The 22589-nt window shown below is 38.8% G+C and overlaps 1 protein-coding gene across 1 annotated transcript in view; it reads left to right on the top strand.

Annotated features, from left to right (window-relative positions):
- Nucleotides 1-22589, top strand: part of JAKMIP1 (janus kinase and microtubule interacting protein 1) — a 281093-nt gene that overhangs the window by 235899 nt on the left and 22605 nt on the right. Inside the window, exon 20 of the mRNA XM_078149018.1 lies at nucleotides 1892-2095. Within this exon, the coding sequence (XP_078005144.1) occupies nucleotides 1892-2095 (204 nt within the window). The remainder of the gene's footprint in view (nucleotides 1-1891; nucleotides 2096-22589) is intronic.

Genomic DNA, 22589 nt, shown 5'->3' with positions numbered 1-22589 from the left:
AGTGACCTTAAAACATATCCCTGAGGATAAAGTAAGCCTTCCAGAGATGGATAGGAATGCTAGACTTTACTCCTCCAAGGTTCAAACTTTACATGGCTACAAGGGGGCAGCTAAAGTTCCTATTGATTAATCTGAGTCCTTGGGATGTAAATACCATTATACTCTCTTGGACCCTTTTAGACTATTCTCAAACCTCTATACAGGCAGGTTGGAGTAGTGGCCAGAGAACTGGCCTCAAAATTGAGCAAGTCCTGACTCTGACACATGCTGGTTGTATGTCTCTGGGCAAGTTACTTAACCTCTAGCCAATTGATCTAGCCAGCTCTTCAAGACTATTAGAGAAGGTGCCAAGTTGCATAGGTAGAGGGAACTTCTTCACCCCAGGTTCCTTAGATCAGGGAAATCATGACTAGCCACTATTTTCTATCCACAGTTCTAATGTATTTCTTAAGTGGTTTGTAAAATGTGGCACAGGAAATCATAGTGTAAAACCAAATTCCAGGTATTTGTGGAAAAGACATTTTGTTTATTTACTATAAATTTCTGGAATGGAGTAGTGTCAAGGGTGGTCATGACTTTATGTTAAGAAGGTATGTAGAGTTTAGTCTTTGTAGGGGCATTTAAAAATTCATTCTGAGGCCTTACTCAGCATAGGGAAACTTAAGTTGTAGGGCTGAGTGATTGAATGCTATAGTCAATTTGTGGGTTGAAGAATAAATAAATAGGACCCTGGCTGGAGTCACATAAAATAGTAACCTTCCTAGTTCATTTATCTTAGCTATCTAACATATGAGAAAAAAAAACTGAGGAGAAGGATATGGGATCAGTGTACTCCAAAGAACACAGGATTTTGGAGTCAGAGAATCTGGACTCAGATCCTGGTTTTACTGTTTCTTAGCTGTGTGACTTTGGAAAGGTAACTTTTTCTATCTTAGTTGGTTGCCTTATTTGTAAAACAAAGATGCTGAATGAAGATGATCTTTATTGCCATTTCCAGCTTTAACTCCAAGGAAATGTCATAGGAACAGAAGGCAAACTTATTGACTTCCCTTTCTTAATGAAGTACCTGTGGGCCTCAGTGGGTAATTGTTTATTTGTGAGTAAATAAGAAGTTGTCCAAGCATGTAGGTTTAAAGCTCACGTGTGTGTGTATGTGATTTTCCCAGGAGTAATTTATACTGTTTACATTGGTTGCTAGGGAATTTTTCATGCCTTGTTCATAAGTAAAACATGATTTGAAAAGTTGACAGTCTAATTATTCCAAGGATCACTTTTTCTGACATTAAATTTCTTCTGATACTGTCTCTAAAGACAAACTTCTTGGTGGAATTTCAGTTGAAATTTGAGCCACTTTTTTAGTCTCCAGACTTTGTTAGGATGGTGGAGCAGAGGAAATAGAAATAATAAAATGGTTTTCTGCTTTTTATTCTTAAAATTTCTATCAGATGTCAATATTTCTATATCTATTTTCTGAGTTAAAAAGAATCCACTGGCAGTACTGTTTCAAGACTCTGTATTGCACATGGGAGTCCCTAGATGGGGGCTCATTTCTCCTTTCACGTTGCTAATGTAGGCTCAGTCCCTTGTCCTTTTTAACAAAGGGAACAAGCACTGCTTCCCCCAGCACTCATCTGTTGCCTAAAGCCTGAGCCTCATGGGGGGCGCGGCATGGTTCCTAACTCACTCGCACTTTTGGACAAGAGTCTATTTTGCATCTCCACTGCCCCTACCCCTCACCCCACCCACAGCTGCTTGCTTCTCAGCTTAACCGCTAACACACCTTTGCCTCCTCTCCCTGAGTCCCTCAGCTTTGCTGCCCCAGGGCCTGCTGGGTTGGTCCTTCTCCGCTTGTTTCCAACATGCAACTGTCTGTATGATTTGGGTTGCTCAGAAAATCCAGGACCTGGAAGCCACACTGTACAGTGCTCTGCAGCAGGAACCCGGCAGGCGGGCCAGCGAGGCTCTGAGCGAGGCCCAGCGGGAGGATCTGCGAGCGGCCGTGGAGAAGGTGCGGAGGCAGATCATGAGGCAGAGCCGGGAGTTTGACAGCCAGATCTTGCATGAGAGGATGGAGCTGCTGCAGCAGGCCCAGCAGGTAATAGGCAAGGGGACATCCCTTGGGTTGACCCCCAAGTGACCACGATCATTGCTCTTACCATGCCATACTCCACAGCCTGCTCAGTAAGCCGCCTCGCCACTGATGCTTAAATAGAGATTTGATTAGAATACAGGTGTACCTCACTTTGTGGAATAGGTGTCTTCTTGACAAGTTATCTGCTAAGCAGATTTCTAGTCATATTTCCCTATTGCCTTTCCTTATAAAAAGGAAGATATGTTGGAGGGAAAAAAAAAACTCGGAGGAAGTGGGGCTGCAATTTTGATGCAATAAAATTCATACGCAGTGAACTTTTCTTTAAATAGTCTATTTAAAGGAAAATTGTAATATCTTGGAAATATGGTAAAATATTCAAAATATTTAAAGACTCAAACCCTTTTTGGAACTTGGATCTACCTAGGAGAGTCTATTCTATAGCTCTCCCCTTATCCAAAATGTGGATTTAAAACTCTTTTTTAAAACTTTAAAATTTTAAGGGGGCAGGTAGGTGGTGCAGTGGATAGAGCTCTGGCCCTGGAATCAGGAGGACCTGAGTTCAAATCCAGCCTCAGACACATAATACTTCCTAGCTGTGTGACTCTGGGCAAGTCACTTAACCTGAATTGCCTCACTAAAAACAAAACAAAACAAAAAAACCAGAAACAAACAAAAAAACCCAACGACAAACTTAAAATTTTTCATTTAATAAGCAAAGAAATTTATTTTTTAAAAAAATTTTAGGATATAAGCAAGGCTAATTAAGACTTCTACTATTGCCTTTGTTTAAGCAATTCACAAATTAAAAGGTGTTTGCTGCTGATTTCTTGTACTATTGAAGTTTTTTATAACATGATTTCAGCCTAAGTAGCCTATGAACCCAAGCTTGCATTTTGAAGCTACCAAAAGTTTTAAAAGAATCATTTACGTGAACAGATTTTTTGAAATTGTTCAGGGTAATAGAAACAGTATGGGACTTAGATTGAGGAATCCTGGGTTCAAATCTTAGTTCAGATATTTATTTAACCTTTAGCAAGTCACTTCATCTCTCTGAGTTTTAACTTTCTCATTTGAAAGGTAGAGATGATATCTAGGTTTATCAACAAGCATTTATCAAGTGCTTTCTATGTGCCAGGCATGCTAATCTCTGAGGAGACAAAGAAAGGCAGTTTTAGTCCATAGGAGCTTACATTCTGATGGAGGAGATAATGTACAAATAACTAGGGGCAGTCAAGATACACAGTGCCCTGAAAGTCTTTAAAGGTTTAATAGGTTAAAAAAAAGCACTAAGGCTTTTGGGACACCGATTATCTACAGAAAGAAACAGAAGCTAATCTTAGAGAGGAAGGCACTAGGACTTGCATTACATGTCTTGCAGGGCTACTTTTTGAAGAGTACTTTGCAGGTCTTAAAAGTGTCATAGAAATGAGAATGATCATTGCTTTTATTCCTTTAAGTAGGGTTACACCTGTAGTCATAAAATCAAATAATCTGTGTTTGCTTAGGTTAAAACACTGATTTGAAGTGAAGAGAGTCAGGAATGGAGAATCTTCTTTGGATTGTTCACTTGAGAGGCCTTTGAGCAGAAATTAAACTATTAATTATTGGAGATAGCATGGAGGGCATTCCTGTTTGTGTACAATTTGGACTCCATGGCCTCTGAGTCCCACACCATCTTGGAAATTCTGTGATTCTGTGTGATATTGAGTGATCAGTCTTTAGAACATTCCTCATCTCCTGCCAGCAGCATAAGTCAAGTCATCAAATTCCCTTTGTGCCTGAAGGCCAAGAGTGTGACCATAAGGAGATCATAATGATCTCCTGAAAATCTTTTTAAAAATTGTATTCCTAAGTCCAGGCCCCACTACTTATTTTTTCACTCTGTCCCCACACTCTGCTTGCAACTACTTTTTAAGGCATTAGCCAAGGTCACTTGGAAACCACCTATGAGCTTAGAGATCCATTTTGTTTGGTGGTATTGGTTAATTGTGTAGGCTCATGCTGTCTGGCTTCCCTTCTACTTCACAATTTGTAAGAGTAGTGTTACACTTATCTCACAGTCCCTTATATCATCGTCATCATCTTTACTTTTGTCCTTCCCCTCTTTTAGATAGTAAATTCTGGTGATGTTAGTTATCAAATAAAAATGCATGTTAAAGCATCTTACAAATCTTAAAATGCTATATAAATGCCAGCTACTGTTGTTACTAACAATGAAAATAATAATTTGTCTATTTATCTTAAGCCTAGTGCTTTGTATATAGTAGACGCTTAATATATGTTCACTGAAATTAAATGAGCATAGACAGGTAACAAAAGGGAAAACTTTAATTCAATAAAAAGGCATGTTCTGGGTGGAAAGACATAATTATAAAAACAAAGTAGGAAGTCAGAGTTTGAAGAGAGGCAATTGTCTTGTTGGTGGGACCAGAGATGCTGTCTATATTCCCACCAAGCCAGCCCTTACTTTTTAATGGTGACACAGAGGATAGAGCACTCACTGTACTTGGACTCACAAAGATCTGAGATCTAAATTCTGCCTCTGAGACACTTACTAGACATATGACCCTAGACAAGTCATTTAATGTCTGTCAAACTCTGTTTCACCTTCTATATAGAAATAATAGCATGAACCTTCTGGGCTTGGTGTGAGGATCAAATGAAATAACATGTAAAGTACTTTGCAAGCCTTAAAATGCCATATAAATGCTCACTATTTTATTCTCGTTATTGTTATTCATATCATTTTATTGTGAACCTGGCAATCATCAGCACATGCAAATATTGCAATGTACAGAGGAGAATAATAAGGACTATTTTTTATAAGAAATTGAACTTCTGTTAGGTAGAGTTTGATGTTTTTATGAAAAGAAATCATTTTCACACGGACTCCAAGGACCTTGTATTTTAGGTCCTTTGGCAAACATGATCGTGTTGATGTGATTCACGCCCTCCATTGAGGCAATAATTGAAGTCAATGTGATTCAGCATCTAATAGGTAAAGATTTTGGTCTAGCCACTAAAGGAGGTAAAAGTTTTGGGTAGTAATTAGTCTCTGTCCTTCTAGAGTTACTTGCCAATCATGGGATAAGACAATACAGTGAAAACTAAAATGCAGAGGAAAATGTGAAAGTGGGGAGAGGTGCAAGAAATGTGTTACAAAATAATGTGCTGTAGAAGAAATATGTCATCAAATGTCAGAATTGTAAAGGATGCTAGCAATCATCTAGTGCAGCCCCCTCATTTTAGGAATAAGGAAGCTAGAATAAGTGAGGTTTGCCCAGGGCACATGAGGCTTTAGGAGAGAAAGCTTATTACTAAGTAGGATAGAATTAGAGGAAGCTTCATGGAGAAAGAGCCCTAGAGAGAATTACAGCCTATAGAGTAACTAGAATCGCTCTCTTTTGGCAATGAACCTTCATTTCCACTATTTTCTACCATTTCCCCATTCATCAATTCTGAAGAATCACTTCAGCGTTGGATTTTAGCTGTTATAAATTCATATTCTCAGATATTACCATCTGTGGATAATGACTTGTGTATGAAGGGTGAGTCTTACTGCTTTTGGCCAAAGGCAAGGTTTATAAGCAAAGTATAGATGCAGGATAATAATGATTGCAAGTTTAGAGGGTTAGAGTGAAATCTCATCCCATTTCTGGGGTACATTCATAGATGACAGTGTTAGACTGCCAAGTACCACATAGATTTATCTGTAGGGTCAGAAGTAACTGTAGTTTTCAGGAACCGATATCAAAGTTATGTCACATGTTCATTTCAGGCAGTAACTTGGGGTCCCTATTTTGGAATTGATCTTGAATGTATAAGAGCTAGGTATTTCCCAAGAATACTTCCACTTTCACAGAGCAGAAACAAAACTAAAGTGGATGATATTACTACTTAGGGCATCCTCCAAAATTAGTTCTCTGAGCCAGGAACATCAAATGGTTTCTCCCTTTGTGGGCATAGGCTGCAAACAAATCTTCACAACAGTTCACTTGAACTTGGAAATAAAATCATAAGGATAGGAACCAAATCCTGGGATTTCTCCGATTTAAGAAAATCCCTGTTGAAGAAACTCCTACCATTAGAGGTTGATACCTTCTTTGCAATTTATAGACTTAGAGCCCTGAGAGGTTACAAGTGACTTGTCCAATATTCTACAACCACTATGTCAGAGGCAGGACTTGAACCTGGGTCTTTCTGGCTTTGAGGTAAGATCTCTACTACACTATGCTGACTGAAGAGAAAGTGGATGTTAAGAAAAATATGATTTGTAAGGAGAAGAAAGGAGAAGTGATGACCATCAGGGCTTTCTAATGTTAGCAGATGAATTCTTATTCATTGTGGAATTTATGGAATCATCAGACTGGCCACTTCCTTTAATATAGATCATGAATCCTCTATACCAGAGGTTAAGAAACTGGGTAGGTTCTGAGACTCACCAAGAGATTCATAGCTAGATTTCAGGGGGTCTGTGAACTTGGATGGACCTATGACACATTCATATTCAGTCTCTATCACCTATCCTTGTTGCCATCATCTATACATGTCTTTTAAAAACAGGAGTTGATTGATGAGTTTTCTGTGTATTCACGCCAATTGCTTAGGCATCTTCTCTTTTTCCTCTTTACTGAAATAATTTTTCTTTGTGTTTTCAGAATTTCTGTCTTGAGAGCTTCCTGCCTTCCCAGAACTTGACTTCCTCTATAGTATTTTAGTCCTTGGGAGCCTACTTATCTTTTCTTTTTTGTCTGAACCTTCTGTATTTTGCTTTTCTAAAATCTAAGGTTCATGTCACACTGTGCCTGGATTTCCTTTCTTATCTATCACATCCAGAAATGACATAAACACTTTTCTTCAGCGTTCCCATTGTCACTATCCCAGAAACCAGTTTCTCCATGTTGTCAGCAATTAGATCCAAAATAGCAGTTCTCCCCATTAATTCCTATATCTTTTGAAGGATGAATACTGTATTTCCTCCCACTTCTGATACCTTGGATACTGTAAATTGCTGCACTCAATGATGAGGGTGTATCATTACATAATAATTTGGTGAAAGAACATCTGGGGTGGCCCTCATTGCCCTGAATTTGGAAACTTGAATAAGTCTTTTTTCTGGATGAAGAATTGTTCCCTGAAGAATAGTTTTGAAATAACAGTGATCTAGAAGTGGAGACAAAATGGACAAGCAGTTGGCATGATTTTGTGGTAGTAGCTAGAAGGATCTAATTCCATCTAAATGTATGAGAATTTGCATAATGCTACTTCCTATTAGGAGCTAATTGCAGTTGTTCATTTTATTTTGTTTAAATGAACTGTGATCACATAAGAAAAATCAGATTTGACTGTCTTGAAGTATAGTGCTCATATTAAATTTCAAAGTGAAAACAAAAAGCTATTGAGGAATAAGGTATATGTTGATTGAAAGATATGTACTTTGAGAGGCAGCAATCTCTGATGGAGACTCTTGTGTGATCCTGGACAAATTGTTTAACTTCCTGATGCCCAAGGAAACTCTCTAAACTATAAATAGCAAAGAGTGTGCTGACCTACATTGGTAGAAGAAGCATCCTCATCTAAGAGTTCTCTCTTCCAATGGAATCACTGGCCTAGTCCCTATCCCAGTGGATGCTTGAGCGTATCAGAGGGGACATTCCTTCCAACTGTCCATGGTGTTTCTTTTCCATGTTTTTTATATAGTCTTCATTGAGGAGTCACATAGTGGTCTTGTTTTCCACTGCTCTGGCTAATTCTTGGATCTCGACATGGCTTCTAGGCTCTGCTACCCCTCATTCTTTTTTTTAAGCTGTATTAAGTTTTATTTAGTATTTTATTTGCCCCAATTACATGTAAAATAATTTTTAATCTTCATTTTTAAATTTTTGAGTTCCAAATTCTTTCCTTCCCTTCCCACCTCCATCATTGAGAAGGCAAGCAATTTGATATGGATTATGCATATGTAGTCATGTACAACATATTTCTATATTAGTCATGTTGTAAAAAAAACCAAACCAGACCAACCCCCCCCAAAAAAATCAAGAAAGTAAAAAAAATGTTTCCTTCGATCTGTATTCAGCCTCCATTAGTTCTTTCTCTGTACCCCTCATTCTTTCTCTATGACTTGCCCACCTTCTCTTCTAATCAGACAGGTACTTGATAATATCTTTTATGCTACTTCTTATGGACAAGTTATCATTGGTTAATATGTTGCAATCTACTGACACCTATCACACATTAGTTAATCAATCAGTTAACCAGTATTTATTAAGTACTTACTATATGCCAGGCACTGTACTGAGCACTAGGGAGACAAAGAAAGGTAAAAACATGATCTCTACTTGCAAGAAACTCACATTTGAATGGTGGAGTGTGACAGCATGCAAACAGTTAAGGACATATAAGATATATGTAATCTCAGAAAGAGAGTGTTGGGGTTGGGAGAGCGGAGTCCCTTTTCAAAAGTGGGATTTGTACTGAGTCTTAAAGAAGCCAAGGAAGCTAGGATGCTGAGATGAAAAGGGACAAGCAGTAAAAAGACATAGAATTGGAATATGGAGTGTTATGTATCAAGATAGCAAGTAGGCTCCTGTATCACCTTCAACTGCCATTCTTTCCAGAGTGTGTTACTCCATGATTTGTGGTCACATTGTATTGCCAGGAGACTAATGATGTTTAAAAACTGGTTATTGGTGTCAGGCAACAGCTTGAGATCAGAGTGACCCATCAAACAGATGGCAAGATACAGACACGAGAAATCCCTTAGGAACTATGTGAGCATTCCATGGAGTAGGATAACCACAAGGCAAATGCCCTCAATGCAGGCATTTATTGACTCATAAGATTGGAGAGACTTCATAGTGAAGTGGCAAGAACACTGGACTTAGAGTTAAGAGAGCTGAAGTCATATCCTGGCTCCAACATTTTCTGTCTGTGTTACCATGGTCAAGTTATATCACTTTTTTGAGCCCTCAATTTGCCCATCTGTAAAATGGTGATAGTGTTACTTTGACCATCTACCCCATTGAGTTGTAGTGGTTAACCCCTTTGGAAACCTTAAGGTGCTATGCACATGTGAAGCAAGGAATTCCAGCTTGGACAGGAGCTCAGTAATCACCTTATATCTGTAAAGGAAACCCCATTGTAACATGCCCAATAAGCATTCAGCCAAGGAAGGATAACCCATCCCCTCTTGAAGCAACCCATTTCACTTATGGACAGGCTTAATGATTAGGACATTTTTCCCTAGCACGTCTCCTGAATGCACTTTGTAATTCACACCCATTGCTCCTGCATCTGCCTGCTTCGGGCCAAAAAGCACAAGTCCAATTGCTCTTTTCACATGGCACCCCTTCAGACACCCAGGGACAGCTATCATGTCACCCCTGAGTCTGCATTCCTCAAGTCTTTAAAATGAGTTCGAATTGATGGCTGCTGCTAAAATGTTGCTGACAGGTTTGAGGACAAATCCATGAAATATTTAAAAGCAGCATTACTTTGGAGCTAAACTGTGTTTTGTTTAGTTTTATATAGAGTGGTAAATAAACTCAGGGAAACATGTAATTATCTTGAATAGTGGCTAACACTTCCCCTGTAACTATTGGAAAAGTAACAATTTCACTAAATTGCTTCTTGACAAAAACACTCATTCACAGTCGTTGGAAAATGATATAGACTACTAGTGGTATATTTACTAGTTATGGAACTAACTGACCTACTTGGAAAATTTTTAAAAAATTACAAAAGCATTCAACATCCAAAATCTTAATTTTCATAATTGAGCAAGTTCCCAGTCGAAATATCAGTGGACATAAGTATTATGGATTAGGACTTAATCTCAGATCTTATCTTGCCTCTAATGTTAGCTACATGATCATGGGCAAATCACGGGATTTCTCCAGGCCTTAGTTTTCTCAACCATAAAATGAACGGGTTGGACAGGATGCTCACTGAACTCTAATATTCAGATATCTTCGGAAGTTTCTTTACAGAAATAATGATGAAAAGAAAGAAAGCTTTGATTTGGTTAACAAGATAAACCACAATGACCAAACACATACTAATGACAATTCACATTTATGTGAAAACTGATATTTATATAAGCTTGCAAGGCACCGTATAAATGTTATGTCAACAGCCCTTGAGATAGATTATCCCCATTTTAGAAATCAGGAAACTGAGGTTGAGAGAGGTTAAATGACTTGCCCACGGCCATACAGCTAAGTGGACATTTGAAGCAGGTTTAGAACTCAGCGCTTCCTGATTACAAGTCCATCACTCTACTTAATGTGCCACCTTGTTGTCTCTTTATAATTCACATAATAATAGCTTGAATTTATATAGTACTTTAACATTTACAGTGCATTTCCTCACAATAATCTTGGAAGGCCCACAAATAGTAGAAGGATCCGTATTTCCATATTGTAGATGAGAAGACTGAGGCTCAGAAAGGTGAGTTAATCACATGATCACACATCTAGTGAGTTCCAGAGGTGTGATACCAACCAGTTTCTTGATCCAACATTCTTTCCCCTTCAACTGAATGACTTGGGCTATGTTGCTCACAGTTTACAAAGTCCTTTCTTCTCAACACCTTTATGAAGTTGATGGTGTGGATATTATTATCTACTTTTTATTTTGCTTTATTTTATTATGAGATTGGGTCTCCCTGTCTTGCTTAGGCTGGAAACACAGTGGCCCCTCATGGACTCAATGCTGTTGCTGATCATCAGGGGGATTTTGGCCTGCTCTGTTTTCAACCTGGATCAGTTCACTCCTCCTTAAGAAACCTGATTGCCCCTGCTTTTAGGGGTCCACTATATTGTTACCAGGTTTAATGGGTTCAAACTATTGACTTATCCCACTATAACTCCCAAGTCCTGAGTTTAAATGACCTACCAGCTTATCCTTCCTGTTAGCAGGGATTACAGGTCTGCTTCATGACACCCCATCCCATTTTACAGATAAGACAACTGAGACACAGAAAACGAAAATAACTTTACAAGTGTTACACAGCTGTTTAAAATATTGAAGGTAGAATTCTGACTTAGTTTTCTTACCTTGAGACCAGTGATTCTTCAACTCTAGCATTGCCTTGTTCCAAAGAAGATGAAGCCTGCATGACATTAAACTGAATCATAGCCTCCTACTAGATAATATTACCTTGGGAAGTAATCTCTAGTTCTCTTAGGTCACTCTTAGGTCACTTAGGTTAAGATTCATAGGTTTTTCTTCATTTCTCTGATCCCTCTAAGTATATTCCTCAAGAAGGTGACCATGATCTACATGTTGGCAAGCTTGACTTAAAAAGAGTCAAGTATAAGCAAGAAACCATTCCTTTTGATTTGAACAAGATATAATGTAGAATGAAATAGAGACAAAACCCTGAATATCATATGCTGGATTACCAAAATATGCCCATTTGCAAATATAAGTCAATTAGGATAATACACAGTTCATACTGGAAAATGAGTCTATTTTTTTCACTTAACAAACATTAACTTAATAAACATTTATGGGGCATACAGGGATGAATAAGATATAGTCCATACTTTTAAATCACTGTGTTCCTAAATGTCTCCTAGTTAAAATTGCTACCTATAGATTACAGATTCCTCCTCACCCATGTATCTAGCTAGTCACATCACTGTTCTACTCAAAAATTTTCAGTGGCTCCCTATTGCCATCCAAAAAAGGTCATACTTCTTTGTGTAGAAAGCAAGGTCCTTTCTAATCCAGGGCCACTTTTCCAGCCTTATCTCATTCCACTCCAATCTCTCCATTTCCCAGCAAAAATGAAGAACTTAACGAGAAGAGAATAATGTCCAATGATACTGGAAAGATAGATTAGGGCCAGGTCATGAAGGGCTTTAAAAGCTAACTGGAGAAGTTTATATTTTATATTTAGAGGGAATGGGGTATTACTGGACTTGATTGAGTAGGGAAGTGACATGGTCAGATAGGCTCATAAGGAAAACCACTTTGGCTGTGTGGAGGACAGATTGGAGTAAGGAGAGATTTGAGGGGAAGGAGAAAAATTGTAAGGCTGCTGCCATAATCTAGGCAAGAGGCAATGGGGGCCTGAACCAAGGTAGCAGCTGTGTGAGTGGAGAGAAGGGGGAGATGGGAGAAAAATGGCAAGATTTGTCAACTGACTAGATATGTGCGGTAAGGAATCAAGAATAATGTAAAAGTTATGAACCCGGGAGATTGAAAGGATGGAAGTAACTTTGACAAAATAAAAGGAGTTTGGTAGAGGGGAAGGTTTGGGGAGAAGTATCCAAAGTTCTGTTTTTGTTAGCTCCAGTTTGAAATGTCTCCAGGACTTCTCATTTGAAATGTACAAAAGGTACTTTATGATATAAGATTAAAGTTCAATGGCAAAATTCAGGCTGGATGATGTAGATCCAAGAGTAAGGGCTAGAATAATAATAATTGCACTCATGGATGATGATGATGATGATGACGATGATGTTGATAATGAGAGAGAAAGCAAGAGACCTAAGACAGGAAAACAACAACAGTTAAAGGGCATCAGATTAATGATGAATCAGGAAAGGAGATGGAAAAGGTGCAGTAGGTAGCTAGGAAGAGTACCAAACAAATTAGAACCAATCTAAGGAATTTAATAGATGAGAGCTGTAAACAACAGCTTTGATAAGCTTCACAATGTAACTCCAGCCAGATGCATGAAATTCTCCTACAAATAAACTTTTGAAGACATTTAGGTTTTTTTGAAAATGGGGATGTAAAACTCCTTATGGGAGAGACCCCAGGATACCACAAGGCTAATGGTGATGATAATAACAACAGACAATAAATGGCTAGCTTTTACATAGAACTTAAGGTTTGCAGAGTATTTTACAAATATTTCATTTGATACTCAAACCACCCTATAAAGTGGGTGCTGTTATTATCCCCCTTTGCAGATAAGGAAACTGAGGCACATAGTTTTAAGTGACTTGCCCAGGGTCACACAATTACTAAATATCTGAGGGAGCATTTGAATTCAGATTTTCATAACTCCCAGTCCACTGATCGATCCACTGGGACAACTAGCTACTAGAAAGGGTGGGGCTGGAGGCAGGAAAGGGGAGAGAGAGAGGAGGGCTGAGGAGGGTAATATCTTAGGGGGAAAAGGTATTTTGTAGCTTCTTAATTTAACTAATTGTTCTTATTAATTAGATATGAAGTTCAGTGCCCTTTGACAAAAAACCCAGTCACCCCACCTAAGCTGTGCTTCTGTTTATCAATTAGTCCCTGTGTCTCAAAGAATTGCTGTTTCCTTTTGCCAAGTCTTAGCATGGTCTGAAGAGTCAGTAATTCAAATCAGCTTTAGGGAACACTTGTATTGTTTTTTTTTTACTCCAGAACTCCTTAAAAAGAGTAAATACTAAAACACTGGGGAAAATGTGTACTGCCTTATGCAAAAATGAACCATTTTGCATCTGGACCAGTCCATCTGCAAATTAGCAGGCAGAAGTTATTCAAGTGTAGAGAAATTGGACTTAGGCCATAAAAAGAAGTATCCACTAGTAAGTCTGGAATCAAAGTTTTCTACATATTTGATCAAATCCAGTCTGTTCATTGATAGATGGATGGGACTGTTTTCAAATGAGAGGGTTCTATTGTATAGACTCACAACTACTTTTTTTTTACCACAATCTTTATATTAGCTTTATAGAGAATCATCTGCTATAAAGATAAAATGAAGCATCAGGTGGTGAACAAAAAAGAATGTGAACAAAAATTTAATTAGGGAATGAAATCTGTCACAGATGAGTGATTTTCCACAATTACAAAAGGTGTAGCCCTGTGAAGCTTAAAGGTTAAACCATTTAAGTAAATCTCATTCTTCATATTCCTCTCCAATCAATAGCATTTCAATTGATTATGCTGACACTTCCCCACACAAATTGACTGGGGGAGACATCTTCTGGGAATACTGGAGACTTAAACAGTAGCAGTCCTTTATTTGGTGTGAGCCATGTGTATGTATGCATGTGTACTCTGCCCACCCCCACCCCATGCACCCCAACTGGTTAGTTGAAAGGCAGCAGTTAAAAGAGCATTGGAAATCAGACTATTAGGGCCTAGGTCCCAGTCTCCTATGCCTTAGAGATGGAACCATGCTAAGACATTTCAACTCCCCAAGTCTCAGTTTCTCCATCTGTAAAACTGGGATGATAATATTTGCTTTGAGCATGGCATAATGGTGGATTGAAAACTGAGCCAGGAGGAACTTGGTTATAGTCCCATGTCTGACAGATGCTGGCTCTGCAATCGTGGACAAGCAAGTCCCTATACCTCACGGTAGCCACCACCAAAATGGCTGCTGGTCTGAGTTGCTAGAGAAGATTCCTCCCCAAGAGCTCCCTATACTAATGAAATCTCAGATTCAACTAAATCTACATTATATATGTTATATTATGTTATGCTATGTTATATTATACCATGTCACGCGATATTATTTCATTTACTTATAGTTATCATATACATATGGCATGCCCCACCTCCTTTATAGGCATCTTGTAAGGAAAGCCCTTCAGGAAGCCTTTCCCAGTCCTTTTTAATCTTAGTGCTTTCTCTTTGAGATCGTCTCCCATTTATCCTACATATATATCTTACTTGTCCACAGTTTGCTTGTTGTCTCTCTCATTAAAGGGTTCATCCATTGAGAGCAGGGACTATTTTCTCTGTGTCCGCAGTGCTTAGCATAGTGCCTGGCACAGCACAGGCACTTAATGAATGTTATCTGACTGACTGATTGATATTATAGACACAGGAATAGTTGTGTTTGTTTGTGAAAGACTCCTGTCACTTTAGAATGGAAAGGCATTTTGCTAATTTTTTTTTCCTGAGGATATCCCTAAATCATGATTATATTTGTGCACAAAATATTGTCTGGCCTAGAATAGGTTTTATTTAGTTTCTAAGTGGCTATGTTTTCATGTTTAATTGTAGGAAAATCTAGAACTTTCTTCAAATTCACACTCAGATTTGATTAAAGGAGTGAAATGTTGATGTTTGCCAGGACTCCATTAGGGATGGATCTATGATTTCACTGATGCAGTTCTTCCCTCCAGTCATGTGTGAAAGAAAGAAAGAAAGAAGGAAGGAGGGGGAGGAAAGAAAGGAAGAAAGCCAAAAAGGAAGGAAGGAAGGAAAGAAGAAAAGTGGTTATTAAGTACTTACTATGTGCTAGGCACTGTGCTAAGTGCTTTGCAAATATCTCCTTTAATTCTCACAACTGCAGGAGACAAGTGCTATAGTATCCCCATTTTACAGTTATGGAAACTAAGGCAAACAGATGTTATATGATTTGCCCAGGATCATACAAGTTTCTGAGGCCAAAACTGGACTCCCATTTTACTTATTGCAGGTCCCGCACTCTATCCACAGTGCCACCCTATTCATGCCTGCCCAGTTTGTGTGGACTCTTGTCTGTGATCTCCCATAAATTTGTCATAGGGGATCCACCCAACATGCCTGAGGCCTTCCTTACGTTCCTCTGACATTGTAGTGATACCAGAATAATAATGGGCTATTGATAAATGTATGTATAAGGAGATGTGGAGTGAAGGTAAATAAATTGAAGGTAGAAAAAGGAAGAGCAGCTAGGTAGCATTGTGGATAGAGCACTGGGCTTGGAGTCGGGAAGACTCATCTTCCTGAGTTCAAATCCAGCTTCAGACACTTACTAGCTGTGTGACCCTGGACCAGTCACTTAACCCTGTTTGCCTCAGTTTCCTCATCTGTAAAATCTCCTAGAGAAGGAAATGGCAAATCACTCCAGTGTCTTTGCCAAGAAAACCTCAAATGGAATCACATAGAGTTATCTATGACTGAAAAACAACAGAAAGAGAGGCTTCTTTGTTGTTGGCTTCCTCTTCTTCTTCATCTTTTTTTCGTTTGTTTGTTTCTCTTCTTCCAAAATTGCTTTCTAGGTCATGAGGTTGAAACTCTCCAGGCTTCAGGTGCCTAGGCACTCCCAGGGGTGTTCCTGAGTCTAAAGTAACTCTTGTAGTCCAGAAATGTCAGTCAAACAGCACGCTTTCCTTGAACACCACCTGTATACCCAGCCCTGTATTAGTCATTACAAGTAGAGCATGAGACACAAGGAACTACCAGTATACTTGGAGTAATAAGTGGCGTATGGGCATGACTAGTTCAGTATCAATCTAAGACAACATGAGATAGAGCAGAAGAGGATTTTGACTCTGGTGCTTATTTTTTATGTGGCCCATGGCAAATCTCTTTCCAGTACCTTAGAGGAAAGCACTCTGGATTTGAAACCAAAAGACCTTTGCTCAAATCTTGGCTCTTCAACTTTATCTGTGTGACCTTAGACAAGTGATGTAACCTTTCTACACATAATTCTCCTTGTATATAAAATGAGATAATAATACCTGTGCTATCTACTTCAGTATTGGTATGAATGACAACGATGATGATGATGATGATATTTAGCATTTATATAGTGCTTCTAGGTTTGCAAAGCATTTTTCAGATTTTATCTCGTTTGTTCCTTACAACAGCCCTGGAAGGTTGGTGCTATTATTATCCCCATTTTACAGATTAGGAAACTGAGTTTGAGAGAGTTTAAATGACTTGGCCAGGGTCACACAGCTGCAGAATGTATATGGTAGGATTTGAACTTGGGTCTTTGTGATGCTAGGTGCTATGCTACTGTACCACCTAGATGCCAACACATTTGCAAACTTTAATGGAAACATGAGCTACTATTATTCAGCCGTAGTTAATTCTGCAGTGGGCATGGTTATTCAGCTATAGTTAATTCTGTGGGGGGTATCTCTAGTCATCCTGATCTATATCTTGCCACTGGACCCAGATGGCTCCAGAGGAGAAAGTGAGACTGGTGACCTTGCTCAGCCCTCCCTCCCTCAAATCCAATTCACTTTCAAGTCATGGTATCATCTTCCTGATGTCATGGTCCTCTTTGAAATGAAGGACAAACAACAATAACAATTCTGTAGAGGACATACACAATGGAGAGAATGGGATGAAAGGGAGGGGAGAGAAGGAGAAAGAGAGAGAAGAGGGGAGAAGAGGTGAGGAGAGGTAATGGCGAAGCTGGTGTGCAAAGCCCTCTAGTGTATGGTTCTAATTTACCTTATTAAATTTTCATCATTATTTCTTGCTATTGGCCTTCAATATTGTAAACTTCTTCCAAACAGGGATTGCATCTTCAGCTTTGCATTAAACATAGTATTTTGCATTTAGAAAGTGTTTAATAAGGTATATTGAATTGAATTGGACTTTCTAATCAATGTATCATTAGGCATTTATTATGTCTACCATGTGCCAGGGTAGTAGGCACTTGGGATACAAAGTCATAAAATAATACAGTTCCTGTCCTAAGAAACTTGCACCTAACAATTACAGCTGTTCCAAAGTGGAGTGGACCTCCCCAGGATTACTCCTTTTCAGTCAAAGTCTCCAGGCAGTGACTGGATGACCACTCACTTGGGATCTTATGGAGAAGAAATGATTTTTGTCCAGAGATGAGTTGTTCCCCAGGTTGGTCCCTGGTCCTTGGTATGCCTTCCATTTCTGGGATTCTGTGATTGTCTATTCTGGGCACAAGACAAGTCCACAGCTACCTGTGGTCAGTGATGAGGCCCGGAGTTTGTTTCTCCTTATTCTAACTCATCTGTGGTCTGTGCCTCTTCCCCACTCCCAGAGCCCAAATTCCTCTGGTTGCTAGTAAAAAAAAAATTTGCCATTTCATTCTGTGCTCATAGGTTTTAGGCTTTAATATCCCCTGTTGAGATTCTTTTCCTCTGAGATAAGTATTTTGAGAAGGAACCAATCAGTGTTATTTTGGCCTTTCCCATCCCATCTGGAAGTGATGATTTATTGAAAAATAAATGGTGCGATTTTTAAAGTCTCATTTTTGAAACTGTTGACAAATGACTTTCCAGGCTGTTGATTCAGTGATGGCCGGGGAAAAGGAAAGAATTATAGACGCATCAGCCAACTGAGCTTAAGCTATAAGAGCTTAAACCTGAACTAAGGTTTTGGATACCCTGAATAAGAGGCTCCCATTTTTTAAAGGATAAAAGCCTATCTGTTGGCCTCCTCACTTAACCTTAGTTTGCGTTTCCAATCAATTGCTGTGTCTTCTTGTTTCCACTTCTGCAACATTTCTCACATGTGTATCCTTCTCTTTATTGTCCAGAGGTAGCAGGGTGGTACAATGGATAGAGGGCTGGGACGGGGAGTCAGGAAGACCTGAATACAAAATAGACACTTATTAACCGTGTGATCCTGGGCGAGTCACTTAACATCTGTCTACTTTAATTTCCTCAATGTGAAATGAAGACAATAACACCTATCCCCCAGGGTTATTGTGAGGAGAAAATATTTATAAAGCAGTTAGTGTAGTGCCTGGAACTTAGTGGCCATTTAGTACATGTTTCCTTTCTTCCTCCCTCCTTCCCTCCCTTCCTTTCTTTTTTTTTCTTCCCTCCATCTCCTCCTATTTTCCTCTACTAGGGTAGTAGCCTCTACCATAGTTTATGGTTTCATCATGCCTGGACTGTGGCAACAGCCTCCTAATTGGTGTAGCCCAAGTTTCTTCCCTCTTCAATTGTCCTCCACACAGCTGGCAAAACAATTTTCCTAAAGCACAGGTCTGATTATGTCATCCCACTGTTTGATATACTGCAGTAATTATAGAAATTATCAGTTTTTGTTATCTTTCCCAGCATGTAAAAGGTTTAAATTTCTTGGTTTAAACTCAGAATCTAATATTTTATTTAAACTGTATTTGTAAGTTGCCTAGGGGTAGCTAGGTGGCTCAGTGGATACAGCATTGGGCTTAAAATCAGGAATAAATATCTTCATGAGTTTGAATCCAGCCTCAGACACTTACTAGCTGTGTGGCCCTGGGCAAGTCACCTAACCCTGTTTGCCCCCAGTTTCCTTAACTGTAAAATGAGCTGGAGAAGGAAATGGTAAACCACTCTAGTATCTTTGCCAAGAAAGCCCAGATGGGGTCATGAAGAGTCAGACGTGACACAACAACAACAACACAACATTTGTCTAACCAAAAGTGTATTTTAGATTTGATGAAAATATAAGGCAATATATGGAGGATAATTTGTATATGTTCTCATATATATGATAGAATTAGGATAATATGACATATTGATTTTCCCCCATTTTGTATATACAGAGAGTCTAAGACTGTAATGACAGCATTAATAATGACTAGAAGCATAGGAGAGAAATTTTATTATAAGAAGGATAAGAGGATGAGCATAAGTTCTCCTAATAAATTAAATGGAGGGATAAATTCTAGGTCAGCCAGGTTGGCTAGTAGCCATCAAGTGCTTATTCATGTTAAAATTACTTAGATACTGGTGTTCATAGTGTAGCATGACTGTGAATTCCCTTGTAATTAGCATTAATGAGACATAATAATAAGGAAGAAGTTACACCATGGGCCTATAAAGCTTCATGCAGTTTGGATGAGTGAAGTAACCCAATGAGATGAGTTAAAGAGAAAGCAATTAAAATGTTAAGGTCTGTTGGTCATAAGCATATAGAGCTAGTTATTATCAGAGCTGATATCGATAAGATGATCAGAGCACAGGGTAGAGATGTGGTGTGTGGTTCTAGGATTCTTGTGATTTGCATAACTCACTAGCCGGCAATAAGGGCTTCATTGTGAGCTCATGGCAGTGAGAGATGGCGTCCTTGTGAAAGTATTTTTACTGTAAAGGCTATTATATGTGTGCATGGAAATGTTTTTAGAGCACAAAAAGTTAAATGAATTGAGAAATATGCTTACATTTAAGGGGTACAGAGAGCGAAACTTGGCCGGATTGCAGATCGTAGAAGGGGTAATAATAGTGTCCAGTGTTGGGTGGAGCAAGGTTGTGAGGGAATTTTAAAGCTAAAAGAAAAATGTTATATTTTATTCTAGAGGTGATAGGAAACCACTGGAGATGATTGAGTCAGGGAAGTCATATGATCAGTTCTACTCTTAAAGAAAACCACTTTGACAGTAGGATGGACTGAAGTAGGGAGAGATTTAAGGCTGGACACCAATGAGAAGACTGTTGGAATAATCCAGGTGAAAGGTGATGAGAACCTGAATTAAGGTGGAGTGAGTGGGTGAGCAGACATAAAGGGTCTTAAGTGAGAGATGTGGTGGTAGACAGAACAAGATTTGGCAACTGATTGGATGTGTGGGGCGAGGGAAAGTGAGGATTTTAGGATAACAGCAAGTTCATGGACTTGGGAGACAGAATGGATGATGATGCCTTCGACAGAAATAGGAAACATAAAGAATAAGAGTGGGTTTTTTTTTTGGTTTTGTTTCATTTTCATAAAGAGTAGAGAGAAAAACAATGTATTCTGTTCTGTACATGTGGGATTTGAGATGTCTCCAGGATATCTATTTTGAAATGTCCAATAGGCAATTGACATTGAAGTTCAGGGGAGACACTAAGGCTGAATACTTAGATCTGAGTCACCTATATAGAGATAATTATATCCATGGGTTCTGATTGGTCATGGGTAGAGAGACTATGGAGACAGAAAAGTCGGGTAGCTAGAACAGGATTTTGGGGAAAACCCTCAGGAGGAGAGCATGATATGTATGATGAGCCCACAAAGGAGACTTGAGGCATGGTAATCATCTTGTAATTACAATAAATTGAGGCGTGAAGGCAGTCTCACACAAAATGGTAAGAGATTCTGTGCAGGTGTTTTTTGCAGGGTAATCTTTAAAATTATTGCCATTTCTTCCTCTTAGATTGATCTACATAAATTATTAATTTCCTGTCATGTCCATCATGGTAATTTACATTTTTGTAGATAATTATTTCTTCTAAATTCTCTAATTGATTGACTATCACTACACACACATCTTTTAAAGAAAATAAATAGGCTGTAGAAGAAAGGTTAGAGGATTTCTGCTCACTGTGTAACTATCAGCAAGTTGCTTTTCTTATCTGTGCCTCAGTATCCTTATCTGTAGAATAAAGACAATAATCTCTACCCTTCCAAACCTGTAGGACTGTTGCCATTGTCATATGAAATAATATACGTGAAAGTATCCCTTAAACTGCAAAGTGCCATATATGCTATATTTTATATTGCATATGAGTTATTAGTTCTACTGAACCATGTAAGAAGTAAGTAATACATATTGAAGTTATAATCATTTTAGAAGAGTCTTTTGCTTGGGATAATTCAGTTCAAAACAACACTGGCTCTGGAGTCAGACAATGTGGGTTCCAATTCCATCTTTGCAGGTACATCCCATATGGCCTTGGAGAAGTCACTTAACCTTCCCAGGCCTCAGTATCCTCATCTGTAAAATGAAAGAGTTGTACTACATGGTATCTTCCAGCTCTAGAGTTATACTCCAAAGGTCTAAGTGTTGCTCAGTATCTAGGTTTAGAAATTTCTACACTGTGATCTTATTTATTTTATATCAAATAGCCTGGCTTGCATTCATACAAAGATTCTAGCACCTAACCATGAGAGGAGCTAAAAATTGGCTTATTGTCTGTGTACTACATGCGATACACTATACAAAATATTAGTGTCTAAAGGCAGGGCATTAATAAATCCTTAAAAATCCATTAATAAATCCTTAATAAAAGGATTTGTTCTTTGAAGTTTGGATTCAGTCAAAGGGCCGCACTTGAGGGCCACATGTGGTCTCAAGGCCGTAGGTTCCCCACCCCTGACCGCTCTACTATGTACTTTCTACTGTGTTGCCCTCTCATCTCCTAAAAATGAAGCCAAGGTCTTTGTTGTCAGGTGGTTTTCAGTCTGGATGTGGAGAAAAAACTTAATGGAAGTGAACCATTAGTCAGTGGCGAAACATTGAAATCCTCATCCTTCAAAGTCCTTCTCATTCATGACTTCCTCTATGAATCTCTTCCTAGATTCCTCTCCCTCTAGTTTTCTTGGAGCATTTTCATTGGATTCTTTCTTTACTCTATCACATTCTCTCTTAGGTTATATGCATCCATGTTATATGCCCATCTCTTCCCCTTCCACCCTACAACCCTTTAGGGCATAGATCAGTTATTCCTTTTCTCAAAAACCTTTGGTTATTTCCTATTGCCTTTAAGACTGATAGACTGAGTCTCCCCCTCTCCACTCACCCTTCCCAAAGCCTGATATTTAAGGATCTCCACAGTTTGGCTTTTACTTTCCATTATTCCCCTTTGTGTACTCTACATTGCAGCCAGATGGGATTATTAACTGTTCTCTGAACTGTGTTTCATTTCCCATTTCTATATATTCTTTTAGGCTTCCCCCAATCCTGGAATATACTTCCTCCCTGTCTTTGTCTCTCATAATCTTCATCATCCTTGGCTACCTTCAAGGCCCAACTCTGGTATCCCCTCCTCCAGGGAGGTATCCCCCTCCCTCCAAGTTGCTTGTGTTTTCTTCCTCAAATTATCTCATGAAATATTTATTTTTGTGTGTATATGTTGTATAGCCTCCC

Source organism: Phascolarctos cinereus, unplaced genomic scaffold (assembly GCF_003287225.1).
Source record: "Phascolarctos cinereus isolate Bilbo 61053 unplaced genomic scaffold, phaCin_HiC Scaffold_9;HRSCAF=440, whole genome shotgun sequence".
NCBI lineage: Eukaryota > Metazoa > Chordata > Mammalia > Diprotodontia > Phascolarctidae > Phascolarctos > Phascolarctos cinereus.
This window is presented reverse-complemented; position numbering and strand designations above follow the sequence as displayed.